This window comes from Scyliorhinus torazame, chromosome 11 (genome assembly GCF_047496885.1).
Source record: "Scyliorhinus torazame isolate Kashiwa2021f chromosome 11, sScyTor2.1, whole genome shotgun sequence".
In the NCBI taxonomy this organism is placed as follows: domain Eukaryota; kingdom Metazoa; phylum Chordata; class Chondrichthyes; order Carcharhiniformes; family Scyliorhinidae; genus Scyliorhinus; species Scyliorhinus torazame.
In genome coordinates, this window is record NC_092717.1 from 240,347,099 (window position 1) to 240,370,045 (window position 22,947).

Here is a 22,947-nt window from a genome sequence, read left to right on the forward strand (position 1 = left end):
AGGAAAATGGCATTTATCAAAGAGACCATCGATAAGCTTCATTTCTCACAGGACTACAAATGTCCCGAATGACGTGGAGACTGATGCATTGGGTTTCTGGGGATGTGAGAAAAGTCCAATCAGAGACTTGGGGAGATGTTGTATAATGGAGTATGTTTGACTAAATCCCATTAAGGGTTAACTGTAATAGTCTATGATGTCATGGGAAGAGCATACACTCATGCTTGCTATATGGAACTTGAGGAGAATAGGCATGGTCAGAAGCTGGTGTAGGGTGTTCCTGTAACTTGCAAATGTGTCACAAAAGTGCTGCAAGTGTTTTGCAGCCAGCAGTCTTTGAGAGTTTACTGAAATGACTCCAACCCAACAGGATAATGGTATATCATCATTAGTTTGTGACATATACTAGGGTGGCACAGTGGCACACAGTTGCCTCACAGTGCCAGGGACCCGGGTTCAATTCTGACCTTGGGTGACTATGTGGAGTCTTCACATTCTCCTCATGTTTGTGTGTGGGGTTCCTCCGGGTGGTCCGGTTTCCTCCCACAGTGCAGGTTAGGCGGGGTTATGTGGATTGGGTGTGGGGAGTGGGCCTGTGTAGGGAACTCTTTCAGAGGGTCGGTGAGGACTTGATGGGCCGAACGGCCTCCTTCTGCACTGCAGGAATGGTTCTATTCTAACCAGACTAAACAAATGGCCACCCCCACCCCCTAGCCCCTCCCTCTTCAGTGGCACAGGTAACTATGCCACAACCGGGGGAAGTGTAGAGTTGACCTCTGATAGACAAGAGATGAGTAAAATATTATTCATCTCTTCAGTACCTCGTGACCTCTTCTTTTCTGTTGATGTTCCTGTGGACGCCTTTGTTTAAGCGCTCATGCAAAACTTTGGTGTCTCTTTTCACAGCCCAGAGGTTGTCCTGTCCTCACCATGGAGACGGGACTGCCCTCCTAACCCCCCCACACACACAGAGAGTGCCACCGGGCTCCGCCCTGCCAGTGACTCAGGGCGGCCCCTCCCGTGCCTGCTCACCTGGAGCCTCACCCAGGTGAGCCTGACAGAGGCGGCAGGGTAAAGCAGCCAGAGAGCAGCTGCAGAAGGAAGGCAGTCAGTTTGCTGCAAAAAGTGACTCCACGCATTTTTGTTTTATACTCTCCCCGGCACGGTAAAAAATTACACTTAAATACACACGCAAACTTGACACTTTTTTTTTTTTACATACACACAGTTTTCGAAAACTTTTGACGCATACGCAAACTTTACACTTTAAAAAAAATTACACTTTTTTTTTAAACACAGCACCCCCCCCGCCCCCGCGACAGGAGGTTTCCTCAGACAAAAATCCGGGCGCGATTTTCCTCAGCTCCAGTTGAAGTGAAGTGAGGATCGAAGCTAATGGCGGCCCAGCGAGTCGCCTTTCTCGCCTCCCTACTGCTGGTAAGAACCTTCACCCACTCTGTAACAATTAGCTGCCTCTTATTTTAATATTTAACTCCCAAGTAGGTAGGTGCCTTGATTTGATATTTGAAACATTTAAGGGAGAGGTTAGCCCTTTAATAATTGGCTGCCTATATTTCAGATTTTGAGTGATTTATGTACTGATTAAAGTCAAAAAGAGCGATTGATCCGGCCTTGTTTATTTGCAAAGGTAACTTTTGATATACTTTAAAACACAACTAAATCAAGTGAACGAAAGCTGTGAGGTTTGACTGGGCATTTGTGTATTTAATTGCTGATTGTGGTCTTATTTTTGGCTTCTTTTCTACTTTTGTTTCCCCTGCCTGCGCGCCCAAAACAAAAGACCATAAGATGCAGAATTAGACCATTCGGCCCTTCGAGTCTGCTCCACCAAATGATTACGGCTGATATTTTTGATATAGAATGATATGGGTGGCAGTGTAGCACAGTGGTTAACGCTGTTGTTTCATAGCGACAGGGACCTGGGTTTGATTCCTGGCTTGGGTCACTGCCTGTGAGGAGTCTGCACGTTCTCCCCGTGTCTGTGTGGGTTTACTCCGAGTGCCCCGGTTTCCCCCCACAAGTCCCGAAAGGCGGCTTGTTAGGTGAATTGGACATTCTGAATTTTGCCTCCGTGTGCGCGAACAGGCACCAGAGTGTGGGGACTCGAGGATTTTCCCTAACTTCATTGCAGTGTTATCCCCTTATTAATCAAGAAATCCTTTTATTAATCAAGTTTTGTGGTTTAAAATTTGTAAAAGTGAATTTTGAAGCTGAACAAATTTGACATGTCTTAAGGGCAATACAGAATTTATTTACTGAGATCACGTAATGCCCTTGAGTGTCTCACTAATTTACAGTTTTATTTACACTGCTTTCTTATATGTATGAAAGCACTTCAAATTTAATTTCAGTGTGTGTGAAACATAGTTTTCTTTTTGATCACCCGGACTGCTCTAGCAATACAAAAAAGTCATTCATTAACCAGGTTTGCAATCTGCTGTAACTTTTTGCCCAGTTGGAGGTTGCATTGCTAACAAAAGTTTCAGTTTTGATACTATTTCGAAAGAAAATGGAGCTGGGGATCTAACTTCTGTCTTTGTCCAATAAAATTTGCAACTACTGTAATATCGCCAGTGCTTGTGAAAGATCGCTGGTGTAGTAATTTGAGTTTCCTTTTTTTAAAAATCCAGATATTCTCTGAACCACAAGGAAGTTTTCTATAATTTGTTTTAGCTTCTGCGCTAGCTGTTGTTTAAAGTATCATGCATGTAATGCCGTTAATATTCACTACACTTATTGTTATTAATACAGAAATTTGTATTTCCTGTGAAGCATATGGTTTATTTGATTGTATTAAGTGTTGGGTCATTAAATGGATAGCTAGAATTTATAATTAACTTGTTTTGTATCTAACATAATGCTGTTAACCTTGTAAATTGTATAGAACCTTAGACTGCACCTGGAGTGCTGTGTGCAGTTTTGGGCCCCGTATCTAAGGAAGGATGTGCTGGCTTTGGAAAGTGTCCAGAGGAGGTTCACAAGAATGATCCCTGGAATGAAGGACTTGTCTTATAAGGAACGGTTGAGAATACTGGGTCTGTACTCGTTGGAGTTTAGAAGGATGAGGGAGGATCTTATTGAAACTTACAGGATACTGCGAGGCCTGGATAGAGTGGACGTGGAGAGGGTGTTTCCACTTCTAGGAAAAACTAGAACCAGAAGACACAATCTGAGACTAAAGGGACGATCCTTTAAAACAGAGATGAGGAGCAATTTCTTCAGCCAGAGGGTGGTGAATCTGTGGAACTCTTTGCCGCAGAAGATTGTGGAGGCCAAATCACTGAAGACAGAGCTAGATTGGTTCTTGGTTAATAAGGGGATCAGGGGAGAAGGCAGGAGAATGGGATGAGAAAAATATCAGCCATGATTGAATGGCGGAGCAGACTTGATGGGCTAAGTGGCCTAATTCTGCTCCTATGTCTTATGGTCTTATGGAAGAATATTATTGCCACAGAGGGAGTGCAACAAAGGTTCACCAGGCTTGTTACAGGGATGGTGGGACTGTCCTGTGAAGAGAGGGGAAAAACTGGGCCTGTGTCCTCTCACATTTCGAAGAATGGGAGGTGATCTCATTGAAACCTGTTAATACCTAAAAGGGTTGATGCAGGTTAAGATGTTTCTTCTGGTTGGGGAGTCTTGAAACCGTTTGGGGGGGCGGGGGCGCGGGGGGGGGGGGGGGGGGGGGGGTTGCGGGATGCCACTTAGGACCCAGAAGAGGAGAAATTTGTTCACTGTGTATTGAGAGTCTTGGGAATTCCCTATCCCAGAGGCATGTGGAAGCTCAGTCAGTCATTTATGTTTAAAGCAGAGACTGACAGATATCTAAATACCAGTGATGTAAAAGGAATTGGGGATAATCTTGGCCAAGGACGTTGAAGTGGATGAAACGAAATGAAATGAAATGAAAATCGCTTATTGTCACAAGTAGGCTTCAAATGAAGTTACTGTGAAAAGCCCCTCGTTGCCACATTCCGGCGCCTGTTCCGGGAGGCTGTTACGGGAATTGAACCGTGTTGCTGGTCTGCCTTGGTCTGCTTTCAAAGCCAGCGATTTAGCCCTGTGCTAAACAGCCGATCAGCCATAATTGTATTGCGTGGTGGAACAGGCTCGATGGGCTGAATGGCCTACCCCTGTGTTCCTCTCTTCCTGTTGTTTGACTTTTTCCCATTTTGTTTTCCATATGTATTGACGCTAAGGGCTGAATTTTCTTGCAGGCTTTGAAACCCTGTCTTCGAGATCAAGTGGGTCATGAGCTTGCACTTGCTGGCAGCAAGACCTGGGACCGTCTCTGTCCTATTATTTGTCTGCAGCTTCCTATCAGGGGGCTTGTAGCTCCTAAATCTCCCCCACCCTCCCCTGGAATAGGCGGGCATTGCCGAGGGAGGTCCTCAACATGGAGGCAACCTTGGCAGGCTTGATTATTGGGGCTTGGAGCCTCCTGCTGGGGGTTTGCCTCCATTGAGCTGGTGGTCTCCGCATGGTGTGGGGGATGGGTCCTTCACCAGTGGCCCAATGCCACTAACTCAGCAAATGCTTTCTTCAGGGCTTGACTGTGTGGGCAGTCATCCAAGTGGTGGATGACCATTAACGATTGATTGCTCTTGTTGCCTTAATCACTATTGAGCTCCCTGTTTCCACAGTGTGGTCAGTGGATCTTTTCATAAATGCTGTATTTCATAGAATTTACAGTGCAGTAGGAGGCCATTCGGCCCATCGAGTCTGCACCGGGCCTTGGAAAGGGCACTCTACCCAAGCTCACACCTCCATCCTCCCCGTAACCCCACCCAACCTTTTTTTTGAACACTAAGGGCAATTTAGTATGGCCTATCCACCTAACCTGCACATCTTTGGACTGTGGGGGGAAAAAACTGGAGCACCCGGAGGAAACCCACGCAGACACGAGGAGAACGTGCAGACTCCGCACAGACAGAGACCCAAGCCGGGAATCGGACCTGGGACCCTGGAGCTGTGAAGCAACTGTGCTAACCACAAGGCTACCGTGCTGCCCACTGTTCTCTTTCCCACACTGCACCGGGGAAACCTGCTTTGCGGTGAGAATTCACTACAGTCAGCTGATATGGTGCTCCCCACTGACCCCCCCCCACACCCCTTCTCTCAACTCATGGGGCCAAGAAAATCCAGCCCTTCATCTGAATTTCTTGTTGTTTGTTTGTGCCAGCTTTGAGAAAGGCAGTCTGGGTCTGCCCGTTTTCACTATCCACTGGGTCTTCCGACACCCTGAAAATCACCACCTCTGGACTCGGTGCCACCCTTGTTTTTAACACCGTGGACATGACATCTGCAAACCCTGCCAAAATCCCCTAAGCTTTGGACATGTCCAGAATATGTGGACATGGTTCGCTGGCCCTCCCGCACACCTTGTGCACCTGTCTTCTACCCCAAAGAACCTGCTCATCCGGGCCACTGTCATGTGAGCCCGGTGAACGACCTTGAATTGTATCAGGCTGAGTCTGGCACATGTTGTGGACGCGTTGACTCTACTCAATGCGTCTGCCCATAGACCATACTTTATCTCTCCTCCTAACTCCTCTTCCCATTTGTGCTTCAGCTCCCCAGTCTGCGTCTCCTCTGACCCCATAAGTCCCTTGTAAATGTCAGAGACCCTCCCTTCTCCCACCCACCTTCTGGAAACTACCCTGTCCTGTATCCCCCTTGGTGGTAGGGACGGGAAGGTTGACACCTGTTTACGTAGGAAGTCCCGCACCTGCAGATACCTGAATTTGTTTCCCCTCGCCAACCCAAATTTCTCCTCCAGCTCCCTCAAGCTTGGAGAGCTCCCCTCTATAAACATATCCCCCATCCTCTCAATCCCTGCCCTCTGCCATCTCCGAAAGCCCCAGTCCATCCTTCCTGGGGCAAACCGGTGATTATTACAAATTGGAGACCAAACCAATGCTCCCTCTGCTCCCACATGTCTCCTCCATTGCCCCCACACTCTCAGGGCCGCCACCACCAAGGGGCGGGTGGAGTACCGTGCCGGTGGGAACGGCAGAGGCGCCATTATCAACGTCCCTAGTGTAATTTCTTTTTACTGTTCTATTTGATTTGGATTGTAAATCCCTGAATTTGTGAAACAATATCAACTATATTTTCCTGATGTTTAAGAAACTGAACCCTGAGCGCGCACCTCATTCTTCAGAACCTGCCGAATGTTCTGTTTCGCAAATGGGCTTGTTACGTAAGAAGGTGGTGGGTTCGAGTGATGTCATTCTGCTCGTAAACCTGAAGACCAGGCTAATATTCTGGGCACACAGGGCGGCATGCGGCGCAGTGGTTAGCACTGGGATTGTAGCGCTGAGGAGCCGGGTTCGAATCCTGGCCCTGGGTCACTGTCCGTGTGGAGTTTGCACATTCTCCCCATGTCTGCGTGGGTCTCACCCCCACAACCCGGAGATGTGGATTGGCCAGGCTAAATTGCCCCTTAATCGTTAAAAAAAAATATTTGGGTACTCTAAATTAAAAAATATATATATTCTGGGCACATGAGTTTGGACCCACCAAGGGCACTGGTGGAAATTAAATTCAGTTGGTCAATCTGGAATATAAAGCTCATCTCAGTAATGGTGACCATAATCTGTGTCTGTGTGGTCTGTGTTATAAAATTGAATGATTTTGAATGCGAGTGAGACGAGACAGTGAAATGTTGCAAATTCTGATTCCCCATAAATATAAAATGACGAGAGGAACAAGATCAGGTCCTTCAGTCCTTCCAGTTCTGTGGTGTTGAAATGAGAGGGTGAAAACTGCTGGGGGAGATGCAAAGAATATTTCCCCAAATTAATTAAACAATTTCAGTAAAGTGTTGTGAAAGTGGTTTGCGGCGGAGAAACACGCAAAAATTTAAAGCGGTAAAACGTGGGAGTGCAGGTAATATGAAATAAAATGGAAAATTACAGATGTGCGCACAGATGCCCGATGAGGGTAAAATGCAGGCTGTTTACGATGAAGAATCCACATGGTAAACTCATTATATATGTATATATACATCTGAGGAGTGACTTGATGGAAAAATGTACGTTTACGAAATAGAGTTGGATAGGGTAGATGTAGACACAATGTTTATGTACAGGACGGACCAAAACTACAGGTCCATTAATGTAAGACGATCACTCATTAATCGAGTAGAGAATTTGGTGGATACACCTTTGCGCAGAGTGGTGAGAATGTGGAGCTCACTGCCACAGGTGTGATGAGCATAGTTATATTTAGGGGAAAGCTTGGCGTAAAAGAGGCAGGGAGGAATAGAAATATATTCTGATAGGTTGCGATAAAGGGCAGGAGGAGAAAGCTCTTGTCCAGCTACAGCATAGGGAGAGGTCAATGAGCAGGTGTTGCACCAGCTATGGTTGTGTTGTAATATTCTCGGAATAGGTGCTTAAGGGGTGAAGTGGTGACATAATAGATAAAGGCATAGTGAGCAGTGTGATCCCTCAGGAAGGGGGGTAAAAAAGAGGATGAATGTGGATATGTTACTTTGGAAAAGGTGGGAAATGATCTGGTGGGTGAAAGGTGGTATAGATCCATAGAATCCCTACAGTGCAGAAGGAGGCCATTCGACCCATCAAGTCTGCACCAACCCACCGAAAGAACACCCTATCTAGACTCACTCCCCCGCCCTATCCCCATAACCCCACCTAACCTTTGGACACTTAAGGGGCAATTTAGCGTGGCCATTACGCCTAACCTGCACATCTTTGGACACGGGGAGGACATGCAAACTCCACAGAGCCAGTCACCCGAGGCTGGAATTGAACCCGGGTCCCTGGTGCTGTGAGGCAGCAGGGCTAACCCTTGTATAGAATCAGGAACCCTTTTAAGTGAGTGAGAGTGTGTCAGAGGAAATGGGATAGACACAGTGAGGGCCCTGTCTGGCATAGGGGGTGGGGAGGAAATGTTACCTCAGGAACAATTAAATTTCAGGCGCTCTAGTCATCTGTGCAGATGGGGAACAGAGGTGGAAAATAGAGTCTTTACACAAAGTAGTGTGGCATGCAACATAATGCAATTAGTTGTAGAAATCCGTGAACTTGGTAGTTTGGAGGGACGATGTGTGCCATATTAGCTTGTATCTGAATTTTGGGATGAGCTTTATTTTATTGATTCATGGCTAGGCCAGTATTTATTGTCCATCCCAAATTTCTCTCGAAGGTGGTGGTGAGCTGCCACCGTAAACCGCTGCAGTCCATGTGGTGTAGGTACACCTACAGTGCTGCTAGGGAGGGGATTTCAGGGTTTTGGCCCAGCGACAGTGAAGACCATGCTGTTGAGTAACTAAGATTGGATGATGTCCAGGAAGTCCCAGCTTGACAGCCCAGGAAACGAGTCATGGATCCCGAGAGAGGCCAGAGGATGAATACAATGGTCGGTGTTTAGCTTGCTATGTTGACATCCTTCTGCCATGGCCATTGTATCAACTCTGGCGGGTTTGAAAAGGTCGGGATTGGAATTGAGGGATTTGACGCTTTACATTTTCAGTGCAAAAGGCAAGTCAAAGGAGTGAAGAAACTAAGGTGGCTGAGGTTGCATTGCCAACATTTGAGGGGACATCAAGAGGGATGGGATGTAGGAAGATCCAAGAAGGATGGAGATAGAGAAGAATCACAAAGGAGGGAGTTGCTCCTATGAGACAGTCTTCACCTGAGTCAAGCTGGGACCAGATGCGGCCCATCTGGGTTTTTGAGTGCAGCCGATGAGACATTTTGTTGATGGTTGCTCATGGTGAATTTCTGTTGTGCCTCCTGAATATCCCCCAAAATTCCTGCCATTGCTGCTCCAGTGTCATCCCTGCTAGGCTCCCTTTCCAATCAGCCCCGGCCAGCTCCTCCCTTGCGTCTTTGTAGAGACCTTTACATTGGGCAGCACAGTGGTTAGCACTGTTGCTTTACAGCGCCAGGGTCCCAGGTTCGATTCGCGGCTTGGGTCACTGTCTGCGCGGAGTCTGCACGTTCTCTCCGTGTCTGCGTGGGTTTCCTCCGGGTGCTCCGGTTTCCTCCCGCAAGTCCCAAAAAAGTGCTGTTTGGTGAATTGGACATTCCGAATTCTCCCTCCGTGTACCCAATCAGGCGGCAGAGTGTGGCGACGAGGGGATTTTCACAGTGACTTCATTGCAGTGCTAATGTGAGCCTACTTATGACAATAAAGATTATTATTATCTGATTCCAATTTCTCCCTCTCAAACTGCAGCGTAAATTCCGTAAATTCTATCATATTGTGGCCACTGCCCCCTAAGGGATCCTTCACTTTGATTAAGTCTGCCTCATTACAGATCACCATATCCAGAATTACCTGTTCCCTTGTGGGCTCTGTGACTAGGGGCTTTTCACGGTAACTTCATAGCCGTGTTAATAAAGCTTGTATTGAGCTTGTTAAGGAAGGATTTTGAGATCAAGACTCTGGGTAGTTCAAAGTGATATGTTCAGTCTCTCCTAAGGCAGTGGTGGGCAACCTGTGGACTGGGGGCCACATGCGGCCCACCTGGGTTTTGAGTGCGGCCCATGACACATTGTGTTGACCGTTGCTCACCTGCACAGTTGCCACATTCCGCTGATTTCCGCCCCCGTAGTTTTTTTTCCTATCGGTGTGACTGAAGGGATTCGCACGTAAAGCGAGGGCGAATGAAGGGACTGTTCGCAACATTGACTGTGAGAGCCGTGCGCTCCCTCTGTGCCCAAAGTGTAAATAGTTATTTTGCTTTTACCATTTGAAGTTGTTAGTTCTATTAACATATGAAAGTTGAAGCATTTGCTATCATGTTATGAATTTCTTTGCCGTCTATTAAATGTATTTAATGTTTACAATGGGGTCATGGTTAATGAGCAAGCCCAATTTCAATCTTGCAGCCCACTGGGCTAAAGGAGTGGCCCACTCACTAGTCTTAGTTGCCCATCACTGCTCTAAAGGGCTCTTATTCTTCCCAGTTATTTTTGACCCAAGAGGATCACTTGTGGAATGTCAATTTATCTTTGCAGTTACAGATACTGGCCAGGCGTTGTTTTCTGAATTTTCTGTTTGTTTGCTTTTAGGCACCTTCAATAATTGATATATTTTAATGTAAAAATGATGGAGCGTCATGGGTGCAAAGTTGATTTTAAGATTAAATTTGGTTTCATTGGATTATGAATGGTGGTCTTTTTTTTTTTTCAGATGCTCCCAAGGTTTGGAGAAGCTTGTGTCAGCAAATCTATCGATGTTACCGTGCCGAGTCGGGAGATTCAAAAAGATCAAGTGATTTCAAAAGGTGACACAACTGAACTCCTTGTGTGCATCCCTGTTTTTCTTCACTCCGTCATTTGCAGCTGTACTTTCAGCAGCCCAAAGACCTGACCCCTGCGCCCCCCCCCCCCCCCCCCCCCCCCTCCGAGACTGTCCTTTTTAAAAACCTACCGCACTTGTCCTAATCCTTCCTAATGTGGCTGGGTATCCAGTGTTGTTTGATAACACTCCTGTGAAGCCACTCTGGGTGGTTTCACTGGGACTGTTATTAGCACGGGGCTAAATCATTAGCTTTGAAAGCAGACCAAGGCAGGCCAGCAGCACGGTTCAATTCCCGTACCAGCCTCCCCGAACAGGCGCCGGAATGTGGCGACTAGGGGCTTTTCACAGTAACTTCATTTGAAGCCTACTCGTGATAATAAGCGATTTTCATTTTCATTTCATTTAAAAGGTGCATCAGTCTCCTCCTGTCAGTCACCCCATTCCTCTTCCAATACCGCCAGGTTTTTTAAGTCTCTCGCCACCGTATGTGGCCTTGGGCCTTCCTTTTCTCTTTATGGGATGTGGGTGTTGCCGGCTAGGCCAGTGTTTATTGCCTATCGCTAATTGCCCTCGGCAGCTAGGATTTTCCCCAAATACCCTCTTTTTAAACTACGATCAGAGCCCAGGGACGAGAGATTGAAATTGAGGAAGCTCTAATCCAGTAACCCAATAAAAGACTTTTACTGGGATGTATAAAATTTAATGCGTTTGCAAACATCTGCATTCGATTCAAGTAGGGGGAAAAAATGGGCTGGGTTGAAAATTGCTTTTTGGGTGCAAAGGTAAACGAATAATTAAAAAACAAAATCATGGTTGAATTTGGCTTGCTTTTTGTCTGAGCCTATTCTTAGAAAGCTGAGAATTTTGGATTCTGAATTAGAGAATTTTTTTTTGACTGTTGCCATTTTAAAGACCAAATTTGTTAGCAAGTGTTTTGGCAATTCAGCATGGTTATTTTTCAGTGTCAATTTAATCATTTTCCCCCATGCTTCCGAAATGGCTGACTTGTGCAGTTGTGTGAAACCATGGCTGATGATTGGGTTCAGTTTTTTTTTTGTCTTGATCCTACTTGTTTCATCCTTGTTTTCCAGTTCTTCCATCACCCGTCCCCTCCCTGCCTCCTGTCTCTAATCTTCTCCAGCCCTGCAACCCTCCGAAGATTCCCGCGCACATCTAATTCTGGTCTCCTTGAGCATCCCTGCTTTCGATCGCTACATCGTTAGTGGCTGCACCTTCCGTGGCCGTTGAAGGGGGGCGGGGGGTTCAGCGATGAGATACAATCTCAGCATCCTGTGCACTCATTGTTTGTGAGAAGCAGGGCAGCAGAACTGACATCCTCTTTAGTCCATGGATTGTTTCAGAGAGACAGGATATCAGAAGTGATGTCCTTTTATTTCCAGAGGATATCGGGACCACTTGATAACAACTTGTGTTTACTAGTAATTTGCTGATCACACATTTCGTGTGTCTCAAAAACATGGTCAAGTTAGCTATCCTAAATCCCATTTGATTACTTATTACAGCTATGTCCTAAAAATACATGTTTAATGGTTTAAAATGATTATTCAGTACACTTCCTATAATTCATCTCAATCCTTAATAAACTAACTTCTGTAAAACCACTCTAGTGGCATCCTAGCTATTCAGTTTTAAGATGTCTCATCGCTGAACCCCCCCCCCCCCCCCCTTCAGCCGTAATCCCGAGGTCTGCAATTCCCTCTCTGCTTCACTTCCCACATTTCAACAACATGTTCCTTTGCCAAACGTTCGATCATCTGTCCGGTTATCTCTCTGGGATTCAGTGGTAAGTTGTATGAAGCGCCTTGGTATTATATAATGATAACGGTGCTATGTAAATGTAAGCTGTTGCCTGATTGTGTGACTCTGAACAGTAGTATCATAGTGTGGCACGGTGACACAGTGGTTAGCACTGTTGCCTCACAGCGCCAAGCACTGTTGCCTCACAGCGCCTCACAGGGACCCGGGTTCAATTCTGGCCTCGGGCGTTTGTGTGTGTGTGTGTGGGGTTTGTGCGTTCTCCCTGCATCTGCGTGGGTTTCCTCCCGGGTGTTCCAGTTTCCTCCCACAGTCCAGGTTAAGTGGGGTTATGGCGATCGAATGGGGAGTGGCCCTAAGTAGAGTGCTCTTTCAGAGAGTCGGTGCAGACTCGATGGGCCAAATGGCCTCCTTCTGCACTGTAGGAATTCTATGGTTCTACCTCTAGATGTAGCTCTATTTCTAGATGTAATAGCTATCAGTCAGCCTAGACACGAGTATCCAACTTGATGCCAGCCAGCATTGAAGAAGTTGTAGCTTTGAGTTTTCTGCTTGGGTGAATTTACTGTGCTGTACTCCTATCTGTCAGAAATACCCCATTGGGTGCTAAGCCAGTGGACAGAGACTTGAATTCTCTCCTCTACTTCAGGGGGTTTTATTGCAATGCTTGAAGATTAACATTATATTTGCAATTGGGCTGAAGTTTGCAGGGTGCCACAGTCCCTGTCTGTCCCACCACCTGCTAACACCCTCCCCCAGCAGTGCCCCACAGCCGTTTAGCACTTGGAGCAGCATTGGTTGTGTTAAGGCGAGACTCCTGCTCCTGGGAAAATGTCCTGCCCAAATGAGCTGGCAGCCAATCGGGTGGCTAGCGACTCCAGCAGTGCCAGTTTGGGGTGGAGGCAGGCACACCCACCATGCTGAGGAGCGAGTTGAGGCCCTGTGGAAGGGTGGCGGGGAGGGTGTCTGTGTGTTGTGGGGGGTGGGGAAGTGGGCTGGGCTCAAGAAGCTGGGAGGAGGGATTTGTGGGGGGAAGGGGAGGAGAGGAGGAACCCCTGACTAGGGTACCTCCAAACCCGCCGGCGAGAGGAGTGTAAGACCCAGCTATGTCGATGTTAATAAAAGCAAAATACTGCAGATGATGGGAATCTGGAATAGAAACAGAAAATGCTGGATAAACTCAGCAAGTCTGGCAGCATATGTGGAGAGAGGGACAGAGTTAATGTTTCGAGTCCGAAGAACTCTTCAGTGGTGAAGAAGTTTCTGTTGCTCTGTGTTTGTGCAGCATTTGCTGCTTTTATTCGTGACCCTCAAATCTTCCATTCATCCAGGGATTAACCTACATTTAGAGAGACCGGGATTAATTAAGAACAGTCGGCATGGTTTGTTAAGGGGAGGTCATGTCTGACCAACTTGATTGAATTTTTCAAAGAGGTGACCAGGTGTGGCGATGAGGGAAATGCATTTGATGTTGTCTACTTGGACTTCAGCAAGGTTTTTGATAAGGTCCCACATGGGAGACTGATGGTGAAGGGAAGAGCCCATGGGATCCAAAGAAATTTGACAAATTGGATCCAAAATTGGCTGAGTGGCAGGAAGCAGAGGGTGATGGTCGAGGGGTGTTTTTCTGACTGGAAGCCTGTGTCCAGTGGGGTCCCGCAGGGATCAGTGTTGCGGCCTTTGGTGTTTGTGGTTTATTGATTTGGGTATGAATGTAGGAGGGTTGATCAGTAAGTTTGCGGATGGTACGGAAATTGGTGTGGTGGTAAATAGTGAGGAGGATGGCCTTCAATTACAGGAGGATATAGATGGGCTGGTCAGGTGGGCTGATCAGTGGCAAATGGAATTCAATCCGGATAAGTGTGAGGTGATGCACTTGGGCAGGACAAACAAGACTAGAGAATACAGGATAAACGGCAGGACCCTGAGAAGCACCGAGGATCAGAGGGACCTTGGTGTGCATGTACACTGGTCCCTTAAGGTACCAGAGCAGGTGGATAAAGCGGTTAAGGCGGCATATAGTATACTTACCTTTATTAGCCGAGGCATAGAGTTCAAGAGGAGGGTCGTTATATTAGAACCGTTCGTTAGGCAATAGCTAGAGTATTGTGTGCAGTTCTGGAATCCACATTACAGGAGGGATGTGATTGCACTGGAAAGGGTGTGGAGGAGTTTTACCAGGATGTTGCCTGGGCTGGAGAATTATAGTTATGAAGAGAGATTGGATAGACTTGGATTGTTTTCCTCTGAGCAAAGGAGACTGGGGGTGGGGGGTTGATTGAAATGTATAAAATTATGAGGGGCATAGGTGGAGTAGAGAGGAACAAACGTTCCACCTTGGTGGTGGGACCAATGACCAGGGGGCATGGATTTAAGGTATGAGGCAGGAGGTTTAGAGGGGATGCGAGGAAAATCTTTTTCACCCAGAGAGTGGTGGAACCTACTGCCTGAAAGGGTGCTGGAGGCAGAGACTATTCTGGGCTCTATTGCTCAGTGGGTAGCATGCAGGCCTCTTCAATTGGAGAGTTATGGGATCACGGTCCACGTTCATCATTCAAGTAGCAGCTGGAGGCCGAATTAAGTTTGCATCTGTATTAGTGAGAGGCAGCACGGTTTTGTGAAGGGGAGGTCGTGTCTCACTAACTTGATATAGTTTTTTGAGGAGGTCACTAAGATGATTGATGCAGGTAGGGCAGTGGATGTTGTCGATATGGACTTCAGTAAGGCCTTTGACAAGGTCCCTCATGGTAGACTAGTACAAAAGGTGAAGTCACATGGGATCAGGGGTGAGCTGGCAAGGTGGATACAGAACTGGCTAGGCCATAGAAGGCAGAGAGTAGCAATGGAAGGATGCTTTTCTAATTGGAGGGCTGTGACCAGTGGTGTTCCACAGGGATCAGTGCTGGGACCTTTGCTCTTTGTAGTATATATAAATGATTTGGAGGAAAATGTAACTGGTCTGATTAGTAAGTTTGCAGACGACACAAAGGTTGGTGGAATTGCGGATAGCGATGAGGACTGTCGGAGGATACAGCAGGATTTAGATTGTTTGGAGACTTGGGCGGAGAGATGGCAGATGGAGTTTAATCCGGACAAATGTGAGGTAATGCATTTTGGAAGGTCTAATGCAGGTAGGGAATATACGGTGAATGGTAGAACCCTCAAGAGTATTGAAAGTCAAAGAGATCTAGGAGTACAGGTCCACAGGTCATTGAAAGGGGCAACACATGTGGAGAAGGTAGTCAAGAAGGCATACGGCATGCTTGCCTTCATTGGCCGGGGCATTGAGTATAAGAATTGGCAAGTCATGTTGCAGCTGTATAGGACCTTAGTTAGGCCACACTTGGAGTATAGTGTTCAATTCTGGTCGCCACACTACCAGAAGGATGTGGAGGCTTTAGAGAGGGTGCAGAAGAGATTTACCAGAATGTTGCCTGGTATGGAGGGCATTAGCTATGAGGAGCGGTTGAATAAACTCGGTTTGTTCTCACTGGAAAGAAGGAGGTTGAGGGGAGACCCGATAGAGGTATACAAAATTATGAGGGGCATAGACAGAGTGGATAGTCAGAGGCTTTTCCCCAGGGTAGAGGGGTCAATTACTAGGGGGCATAGGTTTAAGGTGAGGGGGGCAAGGTTTAGAGTAGATGTACGAGGCAAGTTTTTTACGCAGAGGGTAGTGGGTGCCTGGAACTCGCTACCGGAGGAGGTGGTGGAAGCAGGGACGATAGTGGCATTTAAGGGGCATCTTGACAAATACATGAATAGGATGGGAATAGAGGGATACGGACCCAGGAAGTGTAGAAGATTGTAGTTTAGTCGGGCAGCATGGTCGGCACGGGCTTGGAGGGCCGAAGGGCCTGTTCCTGTGCTGTACATTTCTTTGTTCTTTGTTGTTCTTTGTTCTCAGGAAAGCCACCTGTCTGCTTATCGTTAATCTTCAAGCTTTCCCATCTCTGTTGGTGATCTCATTCATGAAAATGCTGTGATGTTGATAGAGTGTGGTGGATTTTGCTTGGGGAATATGTTCTATTTGGCGGTGCACACATGAAATGATTTGAGGACTTCTGTTGTCCCTAACATTTTGGTAACTGTTGCATGGATTTTGAAAATATGTATCTATTGATCCCAATCTTGTTCTGCTCTTCTTGTCTTTTACCTGTTAACACATTTGGTACTGTTACTGCTTAATTACGTTGAACACTGTGGTAAAGGATACTTCAAGGAGTAGCCTTTAGCTGCATCATGACCAATGAAATACTGAATTAAAGTTTGATTGTCCTCATTTTTCTTTTTGTGCAGTGGATTTAGAATGTTGCCGAAAGGGCACGTTACAGATCAGCACCAACGATCCAGATTTTGCTGTGAAACTCGATGGCTCCTTGTATGCAAAGCATGTTCTCCACATTGACCGACAACGAAGCTTTGACATTGAACTGCAAGACTCAGTGACGTCAATGCAATGCACAATCCACGTCCGATTGGTGTTTCAGCTGAATCCACTGGTGAGCAATTTGCTTCTTTTAACCCCTGCCCCAATGATTTCAGTCAGTCAGGCTCATAGGATCAAGAAGTAGGCCACTCGGCCCCTCGAGCCTGCTCCGCCATTCTATAAGATCATGGCTGATCTGATTGTAACGTCAACTGAAGAATTCTGGAATGGTCAAATAGCTCAAAATGTTTAGCAAAGTTTTAATGCAGCTAAGTTCAACAGGAGGCAGGGCGGCATGTGGTGCAGTGGATAGCACTGGGACTGCGGTGCTGAGGACCCGGGTTCGAAACCCGGCCCTGGATCACTGTCCGTGTGGAGTTTGCACATTCTCCCCATGTCTGCGTGGGTTTCACCCCCACAACCCAAAGATGTGCAGGTTAGGTAGATTGGCCACACTAAATTGCCCCTTAATTGGAAAAAAAAAAAAATTGGGTACTCTTAAATTTATATATTTTAAAAAAAGTTCAACAGTAGGCAATGCTTCTCGGCTATGTTTTTTCTTGGCCACACTTGGCTGCGTAAGAACGCAACCCAGTTCTTGCACTGCTTTTGGACCCATTAGATTGGACTCGTCATTTCTCTTGTTCATGTTAGTCTGATCACTGTGTACTGGTAGAAGGCCGTGGACCACTCTACTTCAATCAGATTAGGATATTGCACTAGACACAGCCCAGTATTCAAGAAGCTGGATTGCACTGGCATGGAGGAGAAGGAGAGTTTACCCTGCCCCAGTCTTGTCTGACACACAAACGCCACTGGATGTCAAACCACTATTCAAGCGACGGGAACTGTCTTCTTTGCTCCCTGGACTTTTACTGCAATGGCTTTGTGTTAATATTTTTTATATCCTCGTGCCATTAACCTTCACAATTCCCATCGTAGGTCATGCTCTATCCCACCAGCAGGACAGACCCAACAGAGTTGGTATGCAGCCAGTGAGGGGTGGGTGGGGGAGGGTTGTCCCGGGACTTGTCCATTATGTCTCTGGACTCCATGAAGTCTCATGGCATCAGATCAGACATGGGCAAGAATACTGGCTGATGACCTACTTTACCTCATCCTCCCCCAGATTCCTCTGTCGATGACAGTATTTGTAGGACGGCCAAAGCACAGCCCTTGTGCAGACAAGACCCATCTTCACATTGAGGTTCCCTTCATTGTGTTTGGCACCACTCCCATGCTAAATGAGATAGATTTTAAACAGAAGTGGCAATTCAAGACTGGGCCATCAGCAGTCTATTCAACCACAATCTGTAACCTCACAGCCCAGCATATCCCCCACTCTACCAAAGCCATCAAACCAGGGGATCAGCCCTGGTTCAATGAAGAGCGCAGGAGAGCATGCCAGGCACAACACCAGGCATACCGAAAAATGAGGTGTCAACCCGGTGAAGCTACAACGCAGGACTACTTGTGCGCCAATCAGCATAAGCTGCAAGTGATAGACCGAGCTAAGCGATCCCACCACCACAGGATCCGATCTGAGCTCTGCAGTCCTTCCACTTCCAGCCGTGAATGATGATGAGCAATTAATTTTCATGAGGAAAGGAGGCTCTTCAGTCCACACGTCAGTGCAAAAGACGAGGCTGAAGCATTTGCAATAAGCTTCAACCAGAAGTGCCGATTGGATGATCCATCTCGGTCTCCTCCGGAGGTCCCCAGCATCACAGATGTCAGTCTTCAGCTGATACGATTCACTCCACGTGATATCAAGAAACGGCTGAAGGCACTGGATACTGCAAAGGCCTCTGGGCCTGATAACGTTGCAAATAGTACTGACGACCTGTGCTCCAGAAGTAGTTGCGTCCTTAGCCAAGTTGTTCCAGTACAGCTACAATAGCATCTACCCGGCAAATGCGAACAATTGTCCTGGTGGGCCCTGCTCATTAAAAAGGACAAATGCAACCCGGCCAATTGCTACTCTTGATCATCAGCATAGAGCTGGAATTTGTTGGCGACAATACTCAAGTAACACGTATTCAGCAATAACCTTCTCACCGATGCTCTGTTTGGGCTCTGTCAGAGCCACTAAGCTGCTGCCCTCACTACAGCCACAGTTCAAACCTGGACAAAAGAACTGAACTCCAGGGGTGAGGTGAGAGTGACTGCCCTTAACATTAGGGCATCATTTGAACGAATGTGGCATCAAAGAGGCCTCGCAAAACTGGAGTAGTGGGAATCGGGGAAAACTCCTCACCGGTTGGAGTCATACCTTGCACCAAGGAAGATGGTTGTGGGAATTGGAGGTCAGTCATCTCACTCCCGGGACATCGCTGCCCAACCATCCTCAGCTGCTCATCAATAACCTTCCCTCCATCATAAGAGGTGGGATGTTCGCTAAAGATTGCACAACATTCCGCACCATTTGCAACTCCTCGGATATTGAAGCAGTCTATGCCTGTATGCATCAGTGCTGGACAACAATAAGGCTTTGGATGATAAGTGGCCAGTAATACGAGACACAAGTATCAGACAATGGCCAGCTCCAACAAAAGGCAATCTAATCTCCCTTGACATTCAATTGCATTTACCATCACTTCATTCCCCAATATCAATAACCTGGGAGTTATCATTGACGGAAACTGAACGGTATCAGCCATATAAATAATATGGCCACCAGAGCAGGCTTGAAGCTGCGAATTCTAATGGGACGTAACTCACCAGCTGACTCCCCAAAGACTGCCAAATCTACAAGGCACAAGTCAGGAGTGTGATGAAAAACTCCCCCTTTTCCTGAATAAGTGCCGCTCCAACAAAACTTGGCACCAACCAGGATAAAGCAGTCTGCTTGGTTGGCAACCCATACATCAACTTAAGCATTCACTCCGTCTGTCACCATTGCATAGTGGCAGCAGTGTGCACCATCTACAAGATGCACTGCAGCAACTCACCAAGGCTCCTTTGATAACACCATCCAAGCCCATGAACTCTACCACCTAGAAGGACAAGGGCAGCAGATACCTGGGAACACCACCATCTGGAAGTTCCCCTTTAAGCCACTCCCTACCCTGACTTGGAAATATATCGCCGTTCCTTCACAATCACTGGGTCAAAATCCTGGAACTCCCTTCCTAACAGCACAGTGGGTGGACCTGCATCACATGGTCTGCAGTAGCTCAAGGCAGCTCACCACCACCTTCTCGAGGGTAATTGGCACTGGCAATAAATAGTGACTCAGGAAGCGACATCCACATCCCAGTAAAGCAGCACCCCAAGGGTGGTACGGTAGCATAGTGGTTAGCACAATTGCTTCACAGCTCCAGGGTCCCAGGTTCGATTCCCGGCTTGGGTCACTGTCTGTGTGGAGTCTGCACGTTCTCCCCGTGTCTGCGTGGGTTTCCTCCGGGTGCTCCGGTTTCCTCCCACAGTCCAAAGATGTGCAGGTTAGGTGGATGGGCCATGCTAAATTGCCTTTAGTGTCAAAAATTGCCCTTCGTGTTGGGTGGGGTTACTGGGTTATGGGGTTACTGGGTTATGGGGATAGGGTGGAGGTGTTTATCTTGGGTAGGGTGCTCTTTCCAGGAGCCGGTGCAGACACGATGGGCCGAATGGCCTCCTTCTGCACTGTAAATTCTATTATTCTATGAAAGAATAAAAAATAAAAATCCCATCTATCCTCTTGTGATAGACTCGTGGAACAGAAGTGTTCTCCCTGTAATTCCTAATCAATGTACATTCCCTCGATTAATATCAGCCTGCTTATAGGGAGGGGAAAAAAATCTCTGTGCCATGAGAGAATCGGCTGCATTTAAAAAAAAAATATATATATATATATATATATATATATTTCACGGGATGTGGGCATCCCTGGTGAGGCCAGAATTTGTTACCCCATCCCTAAATAGCCTTGAACGGAGTGGCTTTCTCGGTCAACAGCTAAGGGTCAACCTCATTATTGTGGATCTGGAGGATTCCTGCCCCAAAGGCCATTACTGAACCAGGTAGGGTTTTTAAAAAACGATAATTGATTGTTTCAAGATTACCATTACTGTGACATTATCATAAATGTAAGAACTGCAAGGGTTAATGAAATGTCTAAAGCAACCACTAGAGCGAGCTAGATGTACAAGTATTTAAGACATTGATGCTAAGTCCTCTAGGGAGAACAGTGAAGGTGATAGCTGGAATACAGACTGAAGGAAAGATAGTGTGAGAGAGAGCAGATCATAGTTAATATAATAGTATAGAGATTAATAGTAGATGAGTATATGTTATATGCTAATTATCAACGGTATTATGTAGGAATAAGTGTCGAATCCAATTAAGTAGTGGTAATGGGATTTATAGCTTTGTTCAATTTAAAAGCTATTTGTGGTCTTTGTGAACACTACGCCAACCAGCCTGAATTTAGCATAGAGTCATGGATGTTTACAGCATGAAAACCGGCCCTTCGGCCCAGCTTGTCCATGCCGGCCAGTTTCTATCACTAAGCTAGTCCCACGTGTCCGCATTTGGCCTATATCCCTGTATACCCACCCTGCCCATGTAACTAACTTTTTTTTTAAAGGAAAAATTTGTACCTGCCTCTACCACTGCCTCTGGCAGCCCGTTCCAGATGCTCACCACCCTCCGTATGAAAAGATTTCCCCTCTGGTCTCTTTTGTAACTCTCCCCTCTCACCTTAAACTTGCGCCCTCGAGTTCTAGACTCCTCTACCTTTGGGAAAAGATGTTGACTATCTCCCTTATCGATGCTCCTCATTATTTTATAGACCTCTATAAGATCACCCCAAAGCCTCCTATGCTCCTGGGGGAAAAAGTCCCAGCCTCTCCTTATAACTCAGACCATCAAGTCCTGGTAGCATCCGAGTAAATCTCAAAGCAACACAAAGAACGCCACGATTACTACCATTGCGAAGACTAGCTTTATATCCCAGATTGTTTTATTAATTTAAATTGAGATGAAATAAAAATCACTTATTGTCACAAGTAGGCTTCAAATGAAGTTACTGTGAAAAGCCCCTAGTCGCCACATTCCGGCGCCTGCTCGGGGAGGCTGGTACGGGAATTGAACCCGCGCTGCTGGCCTGCCTTGGTCTGCTTTCAAAGCCAGCGATTTGGCCCTGTGCTAAATCAGCCCCTGCAAATTCCTCCAGCTGCTGTGGTACGATTCGAACCCACGTTTTCAGAGCATTAGACTGGGCCTCTGGGTCACGGGTTCCGTGGTATAATGTTGCCGTCCTTTCAGAAAGTACACCATTAGCGATGAAGCATTTAGGGCATCCTGAGGTTGTGGACACTATCTGTACAGATCAGGAGGTTTAACACTGCTTGTCCTGTGCTGTGCTTAATATTTTTCAGCTACTTCGTCAGCGGCATGGTCGAGTCCGGCGTGCGGTCTTCCTGCGCCGTCAGAAAAGACGGTGGAGACCTCTTCCATTTTCCATCACTGAAAACGACGGCGGACCTTTCCCCAAGTTTATTCAAACTGTATGTAAGCTGTGATACCAGTTAAAATTAAACTAATCTCAGTTAAACAAAGGAAATAAATTGCAAAATTTAATCGATTCTCAATTCTTCATGTATTTTCAGATCAACTCCGAGTACCAGCAGAATTATACCATGGTCTACCATTTAACTGGTGGAGGTGTAGATACTTCTCCAAAAAATATTTTCAAGATGGACCCCAAAACTGGTAAAATATATCTGTTGCAGCCTGTGGATCGTGAAGAATATCCCGTGTTTCATGTAAGTATCTCTGGCATTTTCCTTTTTCTCCTGTAATTGCAAAAAGTGATTAAGCCAGGAAGATGTGCTCCCTTTTTCTTCAGCTGCCGATCCTCAAATGTAATAATAATAATCTTTATTATTGTCACAAGTAGGCTTACATTAACGCTGCAATGAAGTTACTGTGAAAAGCCCCTAGTCGCCACATTCCGGTGCCTGTTCGGGTACATGGAAGGAGAATTTGGAATTCTCAGCTGGTACGGGAATTGAACCCGAGCTGCTGGTCTTGTTCTGCATCACGAACCAGCTGTGTAGCCAACTGAGCTAAACCAGCCCCTGGCTGATTACGCGTGTGACACTCCTGTCACGGCTTTTAGACAGTGATGGCCTGGATTTCGCACTTTCATTTTTAAATTTAGAGTACCCAATTCATTTTTTCCAATTAAGGGGCAATTTACCGTTACCAATCCACCTACCCTGCACATCTTTTGGGTTGTGGGGGCGAAACCCACGCTAACACGGGGAGAATGTGCAAACTCCACATGGACAGTGACCCAGAGCTGGGATTGAACCCAGGACCTCGCGCCGTGAGGCAGCAGTGCTTCTGGCTTTTGCACTTGGTCCCTGTCTGTGCGGAGTCTGCACATTCCCCACGTGTCTGCGTGGGTTTCCTCCGGGTGCTCCGCTTTCCTCCCACAAAGTCCCGAAAGACGTGCTTGT

At 46.7% G+C, this 22,947-nt stretch overlaps 1 protein-coding gene across 2 annotated transcripts in view; it reads left to right on the forward strand.

Moving 5' to 3' along the window:
* The first annotated feature begins 1,025 nt into the window (after positions 1 to 1,025).
* Positions 1,026 to 22,947, forward strand: part of LOC140385879 (desmocollin-3-like) — a 51,729-nt gene continuing 29,807 nt past the window's right edge. The window contains exons 1-6 of one of the 2 annotated variants that reach the window (XM_072468489.1): positions 1,026 to 1,165; positions 1,300 to 1,437; positions 10,186 to 10,279; positions 16,372 to 16,574; positions 21,862 to 21,990; positions 22,093 to 22,248. In XM_072468489.1, the coding sequence (XP_072324590.1) occupies positions 1,396 to 1,437; positions 10,186 to 10,279; positions 16,372 to 16,574; positions 21,862 to 21,990; positions 22,093 to 22,248 (624 nt within the window). In that variant the 5' untranslated portion in view covers positions 1,026 to 1,165; positions 1,300 to 1,395. Of the gene's footprint in view, positions 1,438 to 10,185; positions 10,280 to 16,371; positions 16,575 to 21,861; positions 21,991 to 22,092; positions 22,249 to 22,947 lie in introns of both variants that reach the window. The other variant, XM_072468488.1, reaches the window with a different exon arrangement.